This window comes from Eurypyga helias, unplaced genomic scaffold (genome assembly GCF_000690775.1).
Source record: "Eurypyga helias isolate BGI_N326 unplaced genomic scaffold, ASM69077v1 scaffold11753, whole genome shotgun sequence".
NCBI classification, from domain to species: Eukaryota; Metazoa; Chordata; class Aves; order Eurypygiformes; family Eurypygidae; genus Eurypyga; species Eurypyga helias.
The window spans coordinates 113-21,939 of NW_010241888.1; the positions used below are offsets into that span (position 1 = coordinate 113).

The 21,827-nt window shown below is 41.1% G+C and overlaps 1 protein-coding gene across 1 annotated transcript in view; it reads left to right on the forward strand.

Annotated features, from left to right (window-relative positions):
- Positions 1-6,587: 6,587 nt before the first annotated feature.
- Positions 6,588-21,827, forward strand: part of PLCB1 (phospholipase C, beta 1 (phosphoinositide-specific)) — a gene marked incomplete at its 5' end in the record, with an annotated part of 101,430 nt that continues 86,190 nt past the window's right edge. The window contains 7 exons of the mRNA XM_010148895.1: positions 6,588-6,672; positions 7,167-7,344; positions 13,643-13,713; positions 14,291-14,387; positions 18,160-18,244; positions 19,353-19,477; positions 20,461-20,615. Coding sequence (XP_010147197.1) covers positions 6,588-6,672; positions 7,167-7,344; positions 13,643-13,713; positions 14,291-14,387; positions 18,160-18,244; positions 19,353-19,477; positions 20,461-20,615 — 796 coding nt within the window. The remainder of the gene's footprint in view (positions 6,673-7,166; positions 7,345-13,642; positions 13,714-14,290; positions 14,388-18,159; positions 18,245-19,352; positions 19,478-20,460; positions 20,616-21,827) is intronic.

Sequence of the window (21,827 nt, forward strand, 5' to 3'; positions counted from 1 at the left end):
TAACTTCACCGTCTCAGTATGTCCTGCTACAGTGTAGTGGTACTTCATCAAAGTAAAAGAGGGAGTATTTCACCTGCTTATTGACCCTGTTCTGCTCTGTAAGCACATTCAGTGCACAGAATTTGGTCTGTTGCTCATGTGTTTGAAGGAGAGGCCAGAACCATAGACTAGCCATGATTGTGAAATAGGTGGTATGCATGGCCAGGACGTGTTCAGTTTCTGCCAAAAAATACCAGCTTGCCTAAGCCATTTTCTTTTTTTTTTTTGACTCCAAAGAAAGGATGATTTTCCCTTGTAAGAAAAGAAAAAAATAAGTGAGAACACCTCTAAATTTGGCCCGGTGATCTGTTTTTTAATTATCATTATTGTTTTAATTTTGATTTTTCTTTTTTTAAGTTTGACATGAACTTCGGCTATAAATAAAGAGATCACATAGTTCAAAGTGGGGTGACATTGGCACATTACATGTGCCTTAACTTCAGTTGCCTTTTCCCCTTTTGTTTTCTGCTGTGAAAACATTGTCAGCACTTCTGGGGCCGGTTTGGACTGACTTTTTTTATTTCATCTTTGGGGCAGCTATGAATGATTTAATACAAATCAGAAAAGATGTTGGCACTTTTGCTTCTTGAAGAGGAAAAGGGTGAGGGCTAACTGCTTTTCCATTGTTTTAGGGAGACTAATCTCGTCATAAGGGAAGGAACTGGTAGAAGCAGCTATGTAAGAATGTTTTTAAGAGCAGATGTGACAATACTGATCAGAAATGATGTAGGTAGAAAGACTTGAAGTCTGAGAGCTGACCTACATTATTTCTGTGCCTTACAGTATAAGTTTACCTTTTGTGGGCAAATACGTGCTTGCTCTGTGCACAGTTCGAGGCCACGTGGTTATGATTCAAAGAGCTGCCTGTTAACTCCTACTCAGTTAGTGCTGTCTTCCTCTGAAAGACCACAGAAATGCTGTATTTAATTTCTTTCTCTATTCAGTTCCCTCGGTCCTTTCTTTTTGGTATAATTTATATCACCTTCAACTCGCTTGTGCTCACCTACTGCTGCAGGTTTTAACTTACAGGGCTTTTCTCAGTGCTTCCAAATGCAACCTCTGGTCTTTAGAAAAGCTCTCAGCCATCACACTTCAATGTATTATATTTTGTATTCATTCTTCTGTATTTTCTAAAATATACATTCACTGTGTTACTATAAGGCAGAGAAGGAGCAGCATCCGATTTATTATAACCAGAAGGGTTACATTTTTCTTCCTTTAAAGTCATTAAGACTTAAATCTTCAACTATTCCAGGATGATCTGCTCTATTTTAGGAAAGTAAAGAAGTAAGTAATTGTGTAATATAAACTCCTGTCTGGTGTACAAAAGTGGGTTAAAACTATAACTTGAAACATGGTCAGAATTAAAGGTGGTGTGATACTGCAGGAACAAAAAAAAAATAGAGTCACTAGGGCATTATTTCCATCTTTAAATTTGCCCCACAGAACAGGTTGGACTCCAGTCATGGAATAATGAATTATCCCTAAGTGTATTATTGGATATCCTTTTCCATGCCTTGCTATCACACAGGCTTTTAGCAAAGCAAGTCAGCAAAACCAAGTATTTTCTCTTTCTGAGGCTTTATTGCTATTTATTATTTTTTGCTGCAATAAATGATCACACTTAATGTGTATGATTTCTAATTTTGCTTCGGCTGAAAATAATTTCTAGTTCTTTTACCCACTGCTACAATTATCTCTGAATTTCTTCACTAGCTGCTAGAGAAATCTGCAATTAGTCATGCCACTCATAGAGACCCTCACCTAATTTCATGGAATGCTCCTTTTGTCTTTTCATTTACTTGGAATGTTGTTTTTCTCCTAGATCTTAAAAGATGGGCTTTGCCCTGAGTATTAACAAAAAATGCTAAGTGTTTTTATAGCATTGCTGTCAAACAAATCGTATGACAGTAATTCCTACTTTGGGGTGAACAAATGTTTTCTTCTGATTTTCAAGTTACAAGAGTCAGTATTCATCTATGGAATGCCAGTCCCATAAAAATTAGTGGAAATTTTGGCCTTGGCTTACACAGAAATAGGCCTGTCTTCTGTATTCGTGGCTTTCAAACAGTCTGTGATCATCAGAGGTAAATAGGTTTTACATCACCATCGTAGATGTGACACTGTTAATCACTGGACTTAAAATGAGATTTTTCTTCCTTCTGTTTCATGTACATGAGAGTATTTTTAGCACTTTCTGTCCACGTAGGGACCAAATCACTTATTAGCACACGGTGTTAATCATCTCATTTTCCTTTCTTTCAATGTTTTTCCTAGGACTCCTCTGTAGTATTTGTATAGCACATGAACAATTTTAATTTCCTGTACTATAACTTTACTATGTAGTATATTCATTGTTGCCTGGTTTTGTACAATAAAAAGTTTAGAAAAAAAGGCAAGCATATAACTTTCTGAATATATAAAATACTGTGCATGCCATCATTTATACCGAAGTCAAAACATGCACGCTGAAAAAAGACAGTACTAAGAAAAGATGTGATTGTATCAAAAAAAAAACCCAGAAAAGTGCCCTGAAAGTGTTGAGAAGACCTCGAGAAGACCTTGACGTTTGAAATTGAGCCTGCAAGAAGATAAGCAATCTGCAAATCTGAAAGCAGACGATCTATAATTAGAAATGCGCTGATGACATAGCAAAAAGGTTAAGTGATCCTTGAGCAGTATCCATATAAGATTGCTTCCAAGATTAAATTTAATTACAGTTATTCATATTTCTGGTTTCTGGCTGGAATTGTTATTTCAAATATTAACAGGGTTTTTATCACTTTTTCTTCCTACACTTTAAATTATTTTAGACTCTTCTGGGAAGCATCTGTGTCTGTCTTATGCAGAAGAAGTATCTCTGCAGAAGTGATAATACGACGTTAGGAGCAGTAGTCGTGCAGTATTGCCAAAGAGCCGCTGTGATTGACCTTCAGAATAGGCATAATGCAAACACAGTAAAACAAATTACAAGCAATACAGTAATGGTAATGAAAACATCTCTCTATATTTCCATATCTCCAGGTATCACGTTCCCACTTCATCGTCCCTTGCCCTGGCCCATTTTGGACGCGTATGTAATTAGTCTGTGCGCTACCCGTCCATGTCTGCACAGTGAAAATCATAAAGCAGATCAAGTCATGTCTTTTGAGGCAATCGATTTTCATTGCAGTACATGAATGCTGAGAGAATTTCCAGTAAGAGTAGAGCTGGATCAGGAAATACCTGCTTTTTCATTTCATAACACAAATGGGGAAATACGTTGCTGTAGAAAAGTTGGTATTTCAATCTGCTCCTCTGGTTCATAATTTTGAAAGAAAGGAAAGTAAAAAGAAACTGATATTCCAACTTTTAGCATCATACAATAGCAACACACAATCTATACTATTACTAATGACCTATGTCTTGAAACAATATATTTTTTTTATATGCATAGAGTGAGAACACAAAAATTGCCACTCGGTTCAATTCTAGTACTCCAAATTTTTTTTTTTATTCCCTCCTCAGAGCTTTAAAAATATCTGTGTATACAGTTCCAGTTCACAAAGACAAGCAATCCTATAATGTCAAGATATTCCTATTTCGGCCTCGTCTACTGCTGCAAGACCTTTTTATAGTATTAAAACCTGTTACTTTTTCACATAATTTTCCTTTTCCTTCTTTCTGCCTCTGGGATGCAGTGACATTGGAATTTATATGCTAAACTAAAATAACACGTTACATTTTTCTTTTTTGCAAAAATGAAAGTTCTCACTGCGTTCTCTTTGAGGTAAACATGTAATTAAACACGGAAGATCCAAATTCTTTTTGTAGCTGTGGTAAAATTTATTAGATTTGACTCTTGGATATATTTTTTGGATTTCTACCGAGAGGTTTTTTTTGGAGCTGATGTGCCCATCTTAAAACGCTGATGTCACACCTAATTACTACAGTTTCAATAATCCTGCTCTTTTCATTCGAGGAGTTGTCCTGTGAACTTTCTGGGTCGTAAGAGCATGGACCTGTTCAAAATATACACTGGTGGAGAAAACTGAGAAAAAATGCACTGCAACAACCCCTAGACCTATAGCAAATACCCAGTCTGCTTGAGAGCGTGAGGTTAGAAATAGCTGACGCACTGTCATAGCCGGATCTATTCCCATCACCTTCTCCCAAGAGGGTTCTTAGTTCCAATGCCTTGCTTGTCTTCATCTTAATTTTCCACCCTCAGCTGAAAGTGGCTTTCAGCTTTTTTGCAGAACTGCCTGCACGCACGAGAAAGCGTGAATGGAATGCTGCTGTGATTGAAGCTCATACCTTGGCGGGACGATTTCGAGCCTCCTCACGTTATGTTCTGTCAGTGACTGAACTAGTGACTGGTTCACTCCGTATCTGCTTCAAGGGACATCCGGAATGCTGATCTCCGGGAAATTATGTTTTCTCATACAAATGCCACCCAGCCTTTAGCTCAGCTCAGGTTTGGCCTTGCTGACCCCAGGAGGAGCTGGAGTGCCAGGTGCTCCCTTGGTAGCTAACGGCAAACTAGACGCAGCAGTCGTCGTACTCTTAGCTTGCAAGAGAAGAATGAGGGCTCCTTTTTTCCTGTGTAGCCAGCTCTGTTTTTTCATGAAAAAATAGCTCCATGGTAACATAACTGCTTATAGCTTTAGTGTATTTTCCACTATATGCAGATCATAATTAACAGTAGTTGAGGAAGTTATAGTAAGCAATATAAACCAGTCCTTTAATCGAGACGTCTCCACAGAGTATCAGAAATGGAAACTTTCACAGATACATAAGCTCAAATGTTACAGATTTTAAACAGGCACATATAAAAAAAATACACAGTCGTTTAAAATTAGAAAGAGAGTGACTGTAGCACTGAGCTTCATTTTAAGATGATTTGAGCAATATTTCTGACCTATCATCAGTCCTAAAACTCCCATCATTGATATGCACGAATTACTTCATTCTTTGATTGCACTTTGGGAAAAATACTTATAAGTAGAGTTTACTGAGGTTCAGTTTACTTCTACATGATGTCAGGAAAAACACTGAAGTAATTTGCTATGGTAAAATGTGACACTCTTATCTGATTTTAAATAAAATCTTACGTTTTTTTAAAAGGGAAACTGACCGCGTGTCCAAACAAGCTAAAATGATCGTTGAGCAGCTCCACCTGGCAGCTTGTTATTACATCCAGATCCTCACAAAGAAGGCTGTCCTGATTTGTTGGTCCCAGTTCTGTACACAAAGCATGCATGTAGTATGTGATGACGTGTGTAAAGTGCAGTTTTTAATAAAGCACTTATTATGGCAATTCTCCAAATTATCGTAATACCTCTTAGCAATAGCACTGTGACTTCTGCCAGTGAGGAGACCTCATTGCAGCTTTCCAGTATCTGCAGGGGGCTACAAGGAAGCTGGGAGAGGACTTTTTACAAGAGCCTGTAGTGACAGGACAAGGGGCAATGGGTATAAATTGAAAACAGGGAGGGTTAGATTAGATATCAGGAAGAAATTCTTCCCAGAGAGGGTGGTGAGGCACGGGAACAGGTTGCCCAGAGAAGCTGTGGATGCCCCATCCCTGGATGTCTTCAAGGCCAGGCTGGATGAGGCTTTGAGCAACCTGGTCTAGTGGAAGGTGTCCCTGCCCATGGCAGGGGGTTGGAACTAGATGACCTTCCAACCCAAACCATTCTATGATTCTATGATTCTATGATTCTGAGTGAGCTGGCGAGACCAGTGCAAGCTTTTGGTGCAAACCCAGCCCAGGAGGTCAGGGCTTTGTCGTGGGAGTTAGCCTTCCCATGGGCTAGCACAAATAGGATGGGAAAGCGGGCTGCATTTTAGCAGAATCTCTGCAGTAAAATGAACTGCATTTTAGAAATCTGCAGTAAGACCACCTGCGTCTCTAAAAGTGCCTCTAACTGAAGCAGCTTTGCTGGTTTTGAGACCCAAGTATTGTCTTCAGCCCCTTCTTCTGTACGGCTGTGCCCTACAGACACAGCGAGTGAGGTCGGAGGTACCCGTGGCCTGGGGAGTTTCACGGAGATGCCTGCACAGGAGACTGCTTTCTGGGTGATTGTTCTGGGGTTTGTGCCTTAGGTTAGGTATGACCAAAAGGGAACGAAATCCAGGTGGGGCTGTGGTTCAGGGGTGAGAAGAAGGCCTGGCACGTGTATGAAGTAACATCAGGAGGAAACTATTTAAACTTTGAATAAAGATGTTGCCTGAAAGAGGCGAATTCGTGTAATGGTTATTTCCTTAAAGGTAACAACTGACAGCCTCATTTTCTACTAAGTGCATGGGAAAATATACCTCAAAGTTAAAACTTCAGTTTCACTGTTACTCAATTGACTAGTGCCTTTAATTCATGTATAATACTTTTGATAGGCTCTGCCAGAGGAATCGGGATAATTGCATGATATATCTAGGTCTGTGAAAAATTCACAGCAATTGGATCAGGAAATTATATCTCGTTCAGAGATATTAGGTATTCCATTACTGCTGCTTTCACTCTGTAGCATTAGTAGGACTCATTTCTTTCTTTCTTTTCTCCCCTTTAGACCTAAACAACAGGCAAAAATGGCAGAGTACTGCAGATTGATATTTGGAGATGCATTACTTATGGATCCATTGGAAAAATACCCGGTAATACAGTTTGGTATTTATCAGACCACAAATACCCATGTGAACTTTTGTTTGAGTGTTTCAGTCCTGTGTCATTCTTCAGGTACAGCCGCTCCAAACAGAGTCTAAAGGAGGGAGTTAAACAACGTGAGCTGTTGGTGACTTAAGCATATAATTTCTGATGCAGAGATTGTTCTGACACGGTGAACTGTAATCTAAATGCAGTTCATTCTCATAGCTGCCAGTTTATAATGTATACCCTAACCCATATTTGAATTAATAATTATTTTGGTTATTACTGTGGACATTTCATAAGGCATTTTTCTTTTCCTCTTAAGCGCCCTCAATACCCCTGTTCCATGTCATGTTGAGGTTACCTCTTGTGTAAAACACATTCCATTTCAACAGGGCTTGTAGAGGTTAGAAAATTGTCTTGCACCATATGGGCCCTAAGAAATTGCCATAAGCTCATTTCTTTTGTTGTGGTAACAACTTTCTTTTCCTTTTCCTGCAAGCTTGAACCTGGGGTTCCTCTTCCAAGCCCTATGGATTTAATGTACAAAATTCTGGTGAAGAATAAAAAGAAGTCGCATAAGTCAGCAGATGGAAGTGCAAAAAAGAAGCTCTCGGAACAAGCTTCCAACACATGCAGTGACACATCTAGTATGTTTGAACCTTCCTCCCCCGGAGCAGGTATGAATTGAATCTACAAATGTATGTCTCCCTAAAACACAAATGCCTGATTACAGCTATAATTCAATCCATTTACATTGCTTTAGCAAGGTAGAGGTACACCAGTGTGGATCTTACTTAGCAGGAAACAGCGCTGACTGTCGTTGATCCAGGAGTCTGAGAAGCCTCATGGCTGAGGAATCCCTTACAGAGTGACCAGAAGCTCGGCGATGCATACTGACATTTATCTGCATTCCTTAGGAAGGAGAGTGAGCTGCCAACTCCCCCTTTCCTATGTGCCCAAGCCCAATACCAAATACAAAGGTTTTCTTTCTTCTGTTGCCTCTGAGGTGTGCCTACCATTTGGTGCCCTTCCAGCCTCAACCCATTGCACGGGAGAGCAGCAGTTCTGCAGTGTCTCAAGATTTAGGGTAACCACAAATGCGATTTGGGTTCCTCAAATGCAATATCTGCTCCTCGGGCAGGCAGGGCTCAACCCGCTGGTGTCCTGCATTAGTTGGGAACAGGTCACATCCGTGCAAAGTGCTCTAAGATGTTATTTTCCAGAGCTGAAAACCGGCAAAGGTAATACTGCAAACAAATTCTTGTTGCCATCAGGAATTGTAGGGAATATAGCCAATGGAAAGCAGCGTGTTGCATTTCACTTGTTCATTATTAGCAGAATTTTTAAAATCAAAAATTAAATAGAAAATATACTATAATTTAATGTATATATGGGATCTGCAGGGAACCCTTGTGTGTACTGGTGCACAAAAGTTAGTAAGAGATGGTCTTTGGCTTGCAGAGCTTAAAACCTAGCTAGAAAAGACAAAGAGAAGTGCAGAGAAAAAAAGAAAGTAAGGATTTGCTCTAAACCATAGGAGCAGATTAGCAGCAGGATAAACAACAAAATCTGTGTAACCTCATTCCCAGCCCAGTGTCTGTTCCCTGCACTAGAATTTCTTCTCCCTATTAAGGCTGAAATTTTGGATTGCTAAAAGCGTAGGCATTTATGCCCTGGTAGTAGAATACTTATGAAGCAAATGGAAAGCTCTACTGGAATATAAGTTTATTACCATCTGCCATTAGAAAACCTTTTTCCATTGTTTGTAATTTTTTCTAAAGTCTGATTAATTGAGCTGAAAATTTTCATGCTGGCAAGTTTGCCTCAAGCTGAATTAAAAAAAAAATCCTGCTGTATTTGTGCATAATCCTATTAGAAGAAGAGAGTTTTCAACTGTGAAGAAACTTTAAAAAGAGCAGTGCTATGTAGTAAGGCTTGGATTTCAAAGGAAGATTCGTCCTGGTGTCAGGAATGATTTAATACTGTTTTCTTGATTTCCTTCAGGCAAACAGAAAAAAGTAAGTGTGTGTATGCCAACTGACTCGTTTCCAACCCTTGAAATCAACCCTGGGTTCCAAAGTCTAGCACATTGTGAGAACCCAGTGGCAAAGTATCTGTCTTTTGCTTTCTGAGTGTCTGATCTGCATAGAGGGTAACAGCTTTGTCTTTCAACAACCTTTCTATGAGCTTTGATAGGAAAAGACCTGGGCTGTGAATCTAGATGTTGATGATGATGGAAGGCAGGAGGGTTAGTCCCATAATAGGGTGTGTAGTTTTACAAATTAACTGTGAATGTCAGTATTGCCTATATAACAACCTCTGTAAACTGTACATTGTGAAGATGAACACTTACAAATTAGGAAATGCTAGAACTGAGATTGCAAAATTTATGTCATCACTCAGTTCATTTGTGACTGCCGAAGTATTTTACTTGTAACCCTTCTGTCAGCCACTGTTTGTCCTTTAGGACCTATGCCTCTTGGAGAATGCAGTTAGACAGTATTTTTTCTCTGCCATTCAACAGTTGATCCTAGATGTAGCAACCTCATCTTGCAGTGAATTTCTGTGGGGGTATCCAGGCTGCATATGAGCACTTGACAAACAGCACTGAATTTATCTGAACAATACCTCTGGGAAGTGAAATAATAATATTAAGCCAGTTATATCTAAGGACAGCTGAGTCTGAGAGAGCTTAAGAACACTTTGGGGGTGGCTGACAAGGAACATCCAAGATCTGATTTTTCAAGAATTCTTTGGATTTTTACATATTCAAAGCACAGCTCCAGAGATTACAGTTATGAGCATGCAACCTCTCTGTGAATCAGATACCAGATTTCTGCCTGTGAACATTTAAAAAAAACCCTAATTATTCACCATTTTATAAAGCTGCTGAGGCAATACCCAGTGAAGGGCATGGTTCGATGGGGCAGTGCTCAACAGTCACCATGACACCCTTCTTTTCCCTGCCTCGTTCCTTACATGCATCTCAATGTTCACAGTATGTAAATGCTGGCACACTGCAAGCACTCTGCTTCTCTGTACCCAGTACTAATTTCTTTCTGGAGCATGAGAAGAATAATGCAATTCAAGACTTACTAAGGGAAGCCTAATTTTTGACATCACTTAACATGAAGAGTTTCAATACTCCAACCTTAATATAATCTTTACATTTAGCAAGTTGGGCATATTATTCAGATAACTCTGTTGTATTGTATAGCTCCTGTCAAAATTACTGCTGATCTCCAGGAGAAAGTTGTGCTGATTTAGCCTTCTTGAGATTTTTTAATGAGTTTTTTCACAGCAGTGCAAAAAATGTGGAGACTCATATTTCAGTTGATAGCAAGCTGCTTTGTGTCTTCCACTGCTTGAGGTCAGAATCAAACCCAAATAAACCACTCGGTATGTTTATAAAACATACCATATAAAAGCTAGGTGCTGGTGATATAGTAGCAATAATTAAAAAAACAATTCTGAAACAAGCTTTGCAGAATGGCTTGCAAGATGTTCCTGAAACTGATGGGAAAAATAACTTCAGTAAGGTATAATACCTGTCAGTGGAAGAACCTTTCCCTGAAGGTACAGCAAAGCAGAAAAAGAATTTCTGGGTTAATACTTCTGAGATAGGCTGTCATTTTGGTAAACAAGCAGCTCAGACCTGGCTGTTTTATCACAATGAATGTTCAAAGACATTAGATTACACTGCAAAAAGAACTGTGGCAGTTCTAAGGTACATATATGTTACCAAAAGTAGGTCTATACTGCAAGTAGCCAAAACTTGCTCATTGAACAGTATTTAAATTTTCAAGCAAATGTTTATTTCTCACTGATAGGATGACGTTTTTGTCAGAGTAGTGGGTACTGCAAGGAAAGAGACATAGGAAGTCAGAGAGAGGGTAGAATTGACTCCATCATTTCATGACAACTAAACAGAGAAGTGGATAAAATGTTTTAAGATCAATGTATGTAAATGCTCAATGTGTACATTTAGGTTCAATGTATGTAAAAGTACATTGCTGCTACATGCCAGCTGGGGCCATGGCCCACTGTTACAAAGTAAAATCTTTTAGCAAACTGAATAAAGTTCATTTTTTTTAAAATCAGCAAGTGCTGATGTACAGCCTGTGGAAAAAACAAAAGGTGTTTCCCCCACGCAAGATGCTGGTGGCTGCCTCAATGTTATAGAGCTAACAAGCTGCACCACCAAGTAACGTGTTTGTAATCCACTCTGCTGTTATTTTAAAAGAGTCTGAGAAAGCAGATTACCAAATTCCTCTGAATTTCAAGCAATGTAGGCTCTCAATATCTGTCAGGCTGCTGAGGCATGGTGAGAATGGATAATATTTAGCACTCTGCTTCCTCAAGCCTTGGTAATAGGGATTTGGCTTGTCATTCCCAGCTCTCCTCTCCTAATCATCTTCCGTTCAGTATTACTGTGTTGAATCCTCTACCCATCAGTTGGGATTCAGCCTCCTTTGTCCACTCTTCACATTGCCCAGTGAGCACTTCAATGCCTTCCCCACGCTGCCCCACTCACTAGGGGCAGCTCCTTGGAAGCATCCTTGAAACTGCCCTGTTGCTCCATTGAGAAGTTCCCAGTGCAGTTCTGCCTATAAGCAGTTGACAGTATCTGCATTATAACTGAACTATTGGGGTAGGGAGCAACATCTTTTTATTTCTTGATACTCTTCTGTCTGCTTCTGTCCACGAGCAGGCTCTTGTTTCGTACTTGGAGGGCAAACCCTTGGAGCAGGGTGCTCTATTTTCACTATAGTTGTGTGGCACATAGTACAGAGAGGTCCTGTTCTGACCCGCGTTTGCAGTCCCATCTAAATGCAAATAACAGTTACACCATTACATCTAGTTGTCTCTTAGACAAGCTCACAGACATACTGGGCTTGACCCCAGCCCAGCTACCTATGCCAGCCCATGTGCATTTATGGTGCAGTGTTGGTGCCCTCCTGTGGAGGGGGCGGAATGACTGCGTGGGGCTGATCCCACTACCACTGTGGGTGGGTGGGCAGGAAGGAGGTGGAAGCCCAGACATCTCAGTGTGGCCAAGGCTTGCTCTGACGTTGGGTCCCAGCAGTGCAACAGGACAAGAAGGTTGGGTTTTAGCATAGGACCTTGCTGCTGGGTGAAAGGCAATGCACGTGTCATCATACTTTCTAAAACACTAGCTTTTATTCTGTGTTTAGAGTCCTACGTATTATTTGTCCTGGTTTTGCTGTCTGATGCAGAACTTGAAAATGAGATCTGATCTCCTTGGGAGCTTTTCTGTTAAATATTTTTAAATAAATGAATAATGTGCTGCGTACTTTCCTCCCTGGACACTTCTAGTACGACCAAGCTGCCTGTCATCTACCTCATATCTCAGCAGTGCAGGTTGGCCTAAGTCTGCCCATGTCGCCCGTTTTTTGGACTGTGTGAAGTGTTATTTTGCCAGTCTGGTTAAATCAATCGAGAGCTTCCCATCCAAAGATTGTCACTGCAAATCCTGTGAGATCTCGGCTGGCTCTTCGCAGTGTGTTGAGGTTCCCTGAGCCACCCCTTGAGCCTGTTGAGCAATGATGTTATTTTCTTCAATGAAATGTTCAGGAAGAAATGGGTTCATGAATAAAAGCCTGACATTTCAACATCTGCATCTGGAAGGAAATGAAGCCTGGGTAGTCATCATTTGGTTGTGAAAGGCACACTCATTATTTAAATCATATGTGCTCTCCCTGTTCAGAAGGGACCCACTGGGCATGATTCAAGGCCTCCTGGAACAAAGAGGAGTTTCTTTATTGACTCAGTGGGCTTTGGATTAGGCCCTAAATTGGCAGGAGGAACTCAGACTGAATTACCATTCTCTGGAGAGTTTGGGAATGCTGCACAGTGGTTAGACGTTTGTGCTGCTGAAATACAATTGCCACTGCCGAAGAAAGCTGAAAGGTTTGTGGAAGAAAATCTTTAGGGAGAGTTGTCTACCTTAGGGTACGGATAGGTGACTGCAGTGTAAGTTCAACCTTCTTTTCCAGAGTCTTCTGAAGATGCACGGTGTAAACTTTATGGCAGCCAAACTCACAGGAGGAGTTAAAAAAGAGAAAGATGAGTTTGATATTACTTCATGGTTTAATTTCTGGTGCAAGCAAATCAAAATATTTTGGAGGCAAGGGGAGGCATTCATTAATTAACAACAAAGAATCTATGCCTTGCCCTTAGGAATGTGATGAGTACACCGCAGTTGGGAGCAAGGCGTAAAATGTGCTTTATTTGGTCCCAGTTACTCCATCACTACATTTTCAGGGAAAGGATGAGCCTCCCGCATCTCTTCACATTATTTGATTTGCACTGCCCTCAGCCGGTGTATTTGTGCTGTGCCGCCGGAGCCCAAGCAGTAAGGCACACCTCACTGGAACTGAGGTCAGGCTCTTGTACCTGGGCTCCTGTGCCTGTTCCTGCCAGCTGCATGGACTGTGATACCTTCCGAATGGATGGATTTTGCTGAACAGTCCTTGCTACCGCAGCACATGAGAGTCTCACCCATTTTCATACACGGTTTCTTCACCCCATACGTGCTGCTGCGTGTGCCCGTCCCAGGGAGGGCAAAGGCACTCACTGCAGGTCGTGCAGGGCTCCTCCCCACAAGCATGGGAACCTCTCTTCAGAGGAGTTTCTGATACTACCCTGTGCACACACGCTGCACGTGATGCACACCCACAATGCTCTTTTCTCCGTGCTGATACTGACCCCATGGTTTCCGAACACCGAGCATCCAGCAGCTGCAAAAGAAGAACTTTTCTTTGTTTGGAAAATAAGAGCTTATCAATGCTGAGGATGGATGAATCCCTCGAGAGAGTGTATTTGATTTGTGCTGTGACAAAAAGCACATGTACAATATAGTCTCCTTGAAGCAGTGTTACTTGCTAGAATTTACCGCTGGTATTTGTACCTACTGCTTCAGCCAGTAATTATCTTCTGCTTAAAACTTTTCAGGAGAAGCTGACATTGAGAGCGATGATGACGATGACTATGATGATGACTGTAAAAAGTCGTCGATGGATGAAGTAAGGGTGCAGATACGTTTTATGGTGGTGGGTGGGTTCCAGCAGCTGTGGGTTGGTTTGTGTTACTAGGAGTGGGACTACCATCTAGTGGAGAAAGGGAGGAAGAGCACTGGGAAAGGCCACCAGCTTTCTGAAGTTGGTTATTAATCTGTTTGGAAGCACATCCTTGCTTTGTTTATTTATACTTTCATTTACTGAAGAATAAGAATCAATAACACCACATCTGATCTTCTTTAGGCTACTGCTTGTGGTGTATTTAGCATTATTGGGACAAAAAACTTGACATTAAAAACTTAGAGCTGTATTTTTCATTTGTCCAGTGGTACTGATAAATGTAAAGGTAATGCAGTCCCTTTCCTAGGAGTGGCATAAAAAATCCAGTTTAATTAAACATTCAATTTTTATAGCAAATTTTCTTCTTTACTATGCAAAGCTCCCTATGTGAGGCACTGACGCCACTAAGCCAGGATCAGTGAAAGATGTCATGCTTGATAGAAAACTGGGCTTTGGTATTTGCAGCCTCTGATGGCCACCGTGGACAGGTCAGAATGACAGCATTTTCCCTTTTCTGTCCTAGGGTACTGCTGGAAGTGAGGCCATGGCCACGGAAGAGATGTCTAACCTGGTGAACTACATTCAGCCTGTGAAGTTTGAGTCATTTGAAGTATCAAAAAGTAAGTAAGTGAAGCGTGAGCAACACCTTATACTGGAAATTACCTAGCAAGTGTTTGGAAGCAAGTTCTAGAGAAATGCTGCTTGGCGTCCTCTGAGTTAGAGGACACAGGGACAGAAAAGTTCCCTTGGTATCCAGCCAAATAGATCCATATTTATTTTGAAACCTGCATTAGTCTAAATATCAAACTCCATCAACAGTAAACATGCTGCCATTTCAAAAACGTTTTTGAAAATGTTGTACTTGCATTGTCTTTGTTGTTCGTGGCTGGAGAGTAATATAAGCAGTTTGAGAAAGGTGGTCATAAATATTCTTTCGGATTGAACAAGTGCTTTATAGTTTGCCTCTGCTACTTTTATAGAGGATTCAGTGTAAACAAAGTCTGCCCTTCCTCATATGCAAATTCACTGCCTCTGTGTATTGTATAAAAAAGCCATCATTTCATTACCGCTGGCTTTTACAGAAGATGCCTTGCTAGGAATGCACTCAGTGGCATCCTCAATAAACTCGGCAGCATCTTTTCCTTTCTTGGTGCGGGACTCCCTACTGTTTGCCTGCCCTTTTTCACTTTGTTTTGACAGGTTGCAATATGCTCTCTGAGCTTTATAGTTGGTTTATAGCATTTTAATTTATAATGGATTTGTGGAGGCCTTGGCGGAGGACAGGAAATTGGTGCCTAAGTCCCTATCTGTATACAAGATTTTGCGTTTACTCATTGTGAATAATAAACATGTAAGAAGTTATCTACCTGTTCTTTTGTGTGCGGGTATTTATACAGACGTACACACAGAATCATGCAGAGCGCTGTGCTCCTTCCCAACAGTAGAGTCCCTTTGGATGTTTATAATCTCCTCTAGCTCTAATGAGAATTACAAGAACACAGTGGGAAGAAGATGCTCCTTCTGGAAAGGAAGCCATGTGAATCCTAGCAGGACAAGTTGATGCAGCTGTTATAAAATGGCCTTGTGTAGATTTTTTCTGTTTACATGCCTGTGCCCTTCCGAGTTTTGTCTTTGGTAAAGAACTGCTGATGTCCAGATTTTTTATCCTAAGTCTTGGTATGATCAATCATACTGTTTCTATGAACTCCTCATGTTAAAGAATTAATATTTCTGGTGTTTGTGTCCAAAAAATCATTATGTGGTAAACAGGATCAGCTCATTGAAGCACGGGCCCTACGTGGTAAATGTCGCCAGCCGGTTAAAGCAGTGGGCACCGTAGCATGGCTGGTGAGATCTGCTCTTCATCTTGGCCTGGACTCACTGCTGGACCTTCATTAAATTCAGCAAAGATAAGCTGAATGAAGGAGGAGTTAGAGGAGGATTGCTTTTTTAATTTGCTGCCTATTCAGTTGTTGCCCAGATTCTGTATTTTTTCACCTGACTTCATGTCCCTAAGTGTAGAGCTCCATACTTGTCTTTTGTACCACGTCATCATTTCAGTGTTAACAGCATTTTTCCAATTTGATATTTTTTAATTCAGAATTTCTTTTGGTTTGTGATCCTGGCCTCCTTGGTGATAACAGTACCTCACTGCTTCCGTCATTCACACCGTTTATAAGTGCATTTTCTGGTCTTACATCCAACTTGAAATATTGAATAGCACTGGATCTGCATCAGTCCCCTGAGTGGCCTCACTAGATATGTTCCCACTTTCTGACAGATAGGAGCTGTAACTCTATTTTTTCCAGTTTTTCAGACAGGTTTTCAACGAGTTGTTTGTCCACTCCATGGTGACTTCCTCCTAATAAGATAGCATGGTGTAACATACTACATGAGAGAAATCTCTCTCCTGCAGTCTTTTCTTCAAACAGCACGTTTCTTAATCCTCTCCAGATACTACAAGGAAATAATTGTTCTTATTTTAATTGGGAGTTTGGTTAAGCCCTGGACATTTAGTAAGTGAGTCATTTAACAGCTACCAGTTCAGGTTTTCTACCGATGCTCTACTTTATGATAAGGATGAGAGATACAGTATGTTACTACGGCCTATTCTCACACCTATATTCTAAATAGAATAAAACCACTATATATGTGTGTGTTGCTAGTGCTATCCTATTAGTAAGAGGGAAGGATGCAGTAAGAATAATCTCAGTGCCTTTATAAGGAGGTGAGATGGAGGTGAGCTGGCTGGATCAGAGTCTGGAGAAAGAGAGGATATCGCTTGTTGGAAAGGAAGAGGAGTGGTAAGAGAGCAGCCTCTAGGGAATGGCAGGAATCGTTTGCCATTAGGAGATAACAGCTATGAATAATGGCAGTAGGATGATGGCTGCTAATTAGAAATAGTGACCACAATGAAATCTGAGTCCCAGCTCTCCTAGAGGGAGAGAATTGCTTGTGGAACACCACAGTCGTCCTCTGACTTTTCAAGAGACACCGATAATAGTTTGCAGTTCACAGGCTGGCAGCACATTTTGCTCTCACGTTGGCCCAAACAATCTAGCTCCTCACTTCTTTGGATCCACTGCTTCCTTTTTGGCTTCCTGTAAGGAAAGTGCCCACCTGTTTCTGTCCTGCTTCCTTCTGCAAGACAAGTGGTTTTGTTCAGTTTTATCCCTCTCCTGTGGCTTCGCAGTTTGACTTCAAGGAGCTGGCCAGGCTGGCCTCCTGGCCATCCCTGGATTACTGCAGCACAACTACTTCGGAAACTGGAGGAGGGCAAGCCTCTTCTCTGCCTTATTGTTTGCTTTCCATAAAGCAGTGGGGTTAGAGATGTCACAGTTCAACACAGGCACTGTTTACCTCATTTTTAAAGAAAGCAGTGCTGAAATATCTAATGGATATGACCTCACAGTGCTGCGGCCCCTTCTAGGCCGTCTAGGCTGATCGGGATGAAACAGAAGCTGTTAGTTTACAGGAATCCTTACCTTTTGTGCAAAAGTGTAAAGGAAAAAATGCCGAAGCTAGCGGAGTCTTGACTCGGGCTCTGTGCTGCAGCATGTCCCAGGGGTACATTGAAAGGCTGTGCACACATCAGGCAAAGGTGCGTAATGGATGATGCACAAATCAATGTTCAGTCCTGCGGAGTTACAAGCTTAGGGAGGAGCTTTACACCACTCTCAGGTCAGAAAGTTTGACCAAATCAGAGATCATAGAAACTCCATAGTAGTTCGTGGTTAGGTCTGAAAACCTGCTGGGACACGGGAGTGGACCTCCAGGCGTGGTTAGATAGCCACGTTTCCATGACTGCTTGAGGCAGACGTGACCTTACCCTGACATACAGGATACGACGAGACCTGCTGTAGGCACAGCTAGCACACTGCGTAGTTTCATCTGATACGGACATTAGTTATTGTAGCTTCAAATTGGCTCGACGCCCTTGCCATCTGCCTGCAAGCACAATCTAGAGATCCAGCAGGGCCCTCTGTGTTCCCCACAAATATTGCCTCCGCGTCTCACCTGTGAGCTTTGGGCTCTACCCCTCACATATCTCAGCATGGTGTTTTGCAAGCAAGCATGAGAAATCTCTGCCCATGCGCTGACTTTCCTGTTGCCTGCAGCTGGCACAGCAGCAATCTCGGGGAGTACCTACGCCCCTAATTTGAGCAGTGCTGCTAGGAGTTCCGACCGAATTCTTGAGTACCTTCAGGATGAGCTTACTGCTGTCAGCAAAAGACTGTGGATGTAAATTCTTCGAGCTCAAGGTGAAATGAGCTGGGGAATGGGAGCTGGGATAAGGGGGCTGAGGCTAAACCAGTGGTTTGCAGCTCACCAATTGCAAGTGATTTCACACTCTGATGTGTCAATGTTTTTCTCTCCCCTTTCAACTTTCAGAACGCAACAAAAGCTTTGAAATGTCTTCCTTCGTGGAAACCAAAGGGCTTGAGCAACTCACAAAGTCTCCCGTGGAATTCGTGGAGTATCCTTGACTTTCAGAAAGCTATTTTCTTAGCCCTTCTATATCAGAGCTCTGTTACAGGGCTTAGACAGGAGCTGGGGAAATAGAGAACCCAAATGAAATTTGTAGATTTGACTGTCTTCTTAGATGAGTTAATTGGCCTGAGTTCTGATGAGCTAATTTAAAAGTTGGCATGAGTCCTTGTGCTGTGGGCTAGGACTAAAGGGAATAGGCATAAACTACATATTGAAGACCTGATACTTTGGATTCTCATTGTTGAATTTCTCATCCTACACGAGGTGGTATGAGTTATGGTGAGCAAATTGGCAAAATGCGACTGACTTGTTGTTTTGCAAAGTCACATGAAAAAGCTTGCTTTCCCATCCTACCTGTAATGTTAAGAGCACTGAGCTGTTTTATTGCCAAGCAATTTTTTCCTCTCCTTTTTATTTTTCCCCATTTTTTCCTTATTTTTAGTTTTGGGGTTTTTTGTTTTTTAACTTCTAAAGAAAAGCTAAGGAGCATTCTGCTTAGACCTTTTGATGTTTCTCAACATCTCCCATCATGGCTGCAGTTAAGAATGAATGGCCAAGATAAAATAGTGCCTTAAAGAAGATTAATGGGAAGCTATTTCCACAGATAACCTGCAGCATGTTCTCATCTCTGAGATTTGTAGAGTCAACTATAAGAAGTGCATGCTCATCATTTCTGTTTGTGCAGAGGCCAATTCTAATGTTCATTCCAGAACAGCACTTACTTTTTAACTGAGCACCTCTCCCCCCACCCCCCAGCAGAGGGAGATCCGCTGTTTTGGCCTCTATAAATGCAATCTTAGGAGAAACCCGAATTAGTAACTGTAATGATAGGTGGAGTTTTATGAATGCTATCTTTTTTTTGCATATGCCTGTGCTATTTCCTTGCTTATTCTGAATACCCTGCACGGGAATTACCCCATATTTATCGTATCTCCTACAAAATTGTGGATATCAGAAAGCATTATGGTTGCAGAAATCCAATAAGAAACCCATTGCCATTCTGCAAAGATGACCTGAATTTACATATTGCAGTTGCCCCTCTCTGCAAAGCAATTTCTGTTGCACGTACTGTATCTTAACTTCTCACCAATTAGATACAACAAAATGCAGCTAAGCCGAATTTACCCAAAGGGGACACGTGTAGATTCTTCAAACTACATGCCACAAGTCTTTTGGAATGCTGGCTGCCAAATGGTTGCTCTTAACTTCCAAACTGTAGGTAAGTTATGCTGGTCTCTGGATTTTGTAAGCTGTACCTTTCTGCTTCTCTGATACAGTTTCTGATTGGTAAGTAGGAAAGGCTTTATGCATCAAAACATGTCTGATGGTTGAATGATACTACAGAGCTGTGAGTTAACATTTTTATCACAGTATATTTTTCTTTTAACTGGGAATATTCATAATTACTGTACTGTAGCTAGTATAACACACATACATAATCCTCCAGATTGTCATCATTTATAAGTGGTTACTATTGAGCAACATTTGGGATCTAGCAGGGGCTTTTTTCCTCTGTCTTTCAAAATCTCAAGACATAAGGGACTTAGCAAATTCTTCTTTAAAAGTGAGTATTTCAGAAACGGACATTTGGGCTCCTGGATGCACAAGTTACTTTCCAAATAAGATGTGTTGTCTTCCAAGGCTATGTCTGTTCTGAGACATACAAATATTTCCAGCTACCGCATCCAGGGACACATCCTGGCCATATCCTGCTCCTGGGCACATGGTACCGTGTTACCAATCCCTTTTTCCCTTCCAGTTGTGCCCATGAACACACTGCCTTTCCATGGAAAGCAAAACCCCACAGAGGCTGGGAGTCCACAGAATAATAAAAACTTCTTTGGGGCAGTTTCAACCAAGTATCGGGCACCCAGTGTCTGATGTTAGAAGCAGTTAGAAATGTAAGTACTCTGCTGGGTCAGGTACAGCAGTACAATCAGTCCAGCACTGAGGGACTCAGAACCTAAGTATCAAGGCTTCTTTGTTATCTACTGAATAGTCTCTGAGAGATGTCTTTTTCCTGTGGAAAGAATCCAAGAGGGTGTCTGTGATCCCATCTGAAGACTCTAAAGCAGCAATATGTCATGAACAGTTGTTTACATTACAGTTGATTCAAAATTACAATACATAGTATTATTGTATTGCTTTTAAAATTTGTTATTTATCCAGAATGTAACTGTCATCAGTATTTTTAACACCTAGATTTGTCTATGCAAATAAACATGGGAATGTACGAGTACAATGGCAAAAGCGGATACCGGTTAAAGCCAGAATTCATGAGAAGACCAGACAAACACTTTGATCCGTTTACTGAAAGTATAGTGGATGGAATAGTAGCTAACACCTTGTCTGTCAAGGTATGTATGGTGCAAGTAAAAATGCTTTCATGGCAACATTGGAGCACAGATGCATTCCTGCTCTGCAGAGGCCTAGACAACAGCCATACGAAGAAAATAAAATGCATTTCTTTTCAGGGAGGAACATTTTGTTTTTAAATTGCAAAAGATCTTCTGCCTCATGTTTCACATTGTTGGATAAATAAGTGTATTTTTATTTTATGTATTCTTTTTCATTGAAGTAATTGGGAAAGGAATGGATTTAAGAGTAGTTTGGCTGTGCTTTTGGTAACAGAAAGCTGAATGTAAAACATGCTGTTATGAAGTGATATCTTGCAGTGGAATAGCTAGAACAGTACACTGTTTAGTATAAATAAATTTTCTGGTTCCCTGTAAGTTCTCCAGCAGAACTGTGGAACCATAAATGTCAGCTGCAATTCATTGCCAACTTGCCTTTCTTCGTTCCTTTCTGAGGACCTCCGATGAAGTTCAAGGACCGCCAGGATTCTGCAGATTGAAAACTACTTGTATGAATGTTTAGAGGGATAGATTGCTATGAAACGATCACAGATTTATGCTTGTATCTCTGGTTATAAAAACATAAACTTTCTGAAATCCTGTTACTCCTTTAATGGGCTTGTCCGTTAGAACAGTGTCCGTATTATAGAATCCACCTGCAAAATATGCTCCTGTTTCCACTGAGAGAAAACAAGTATTTCCTCTCAGGCTGCAGGCAGAAGCGGAGGGGAGCAGTGCTGGGAGGGATATGAATAAAGTAATAATCTGATGACATGCACGGTAAAAAAAAAGGATGACTGTGTGGGAATGACCTATTGCGGTGACCTGTAATCATGGAAGCTTTCAGTTCCTCCTGTGGGTTTAGAGGCACTTTCTTCTGCAATTTTAGTAAATGGAAGGGGAAGTGATTCAATAGCTATTAGGAAACGCACAGCATTTTTAACAAGAATGAGCTTCCAGGAGTCATGAGGCAGCTGTCAGAAGTCAGCCGCTTCTGCCTGCCTGGTGAAGACTCTGCTGGTTAGAATGTCAGTGCTCCTACAAGATCCAGCTGAGAACAGATTAAGATTTGCTTTTAGGCGAGCTTCGATTTGTTCAGGCACAGTGACACTGCTACCTATTCCTGTGCCTCTTCCATTTGCTGAAATAATTGCAGACCTTTGACTTTCCAAAGCTCAGTCGTTTTCCCTGTTAAAAATAAGAACTAGAAAAGAG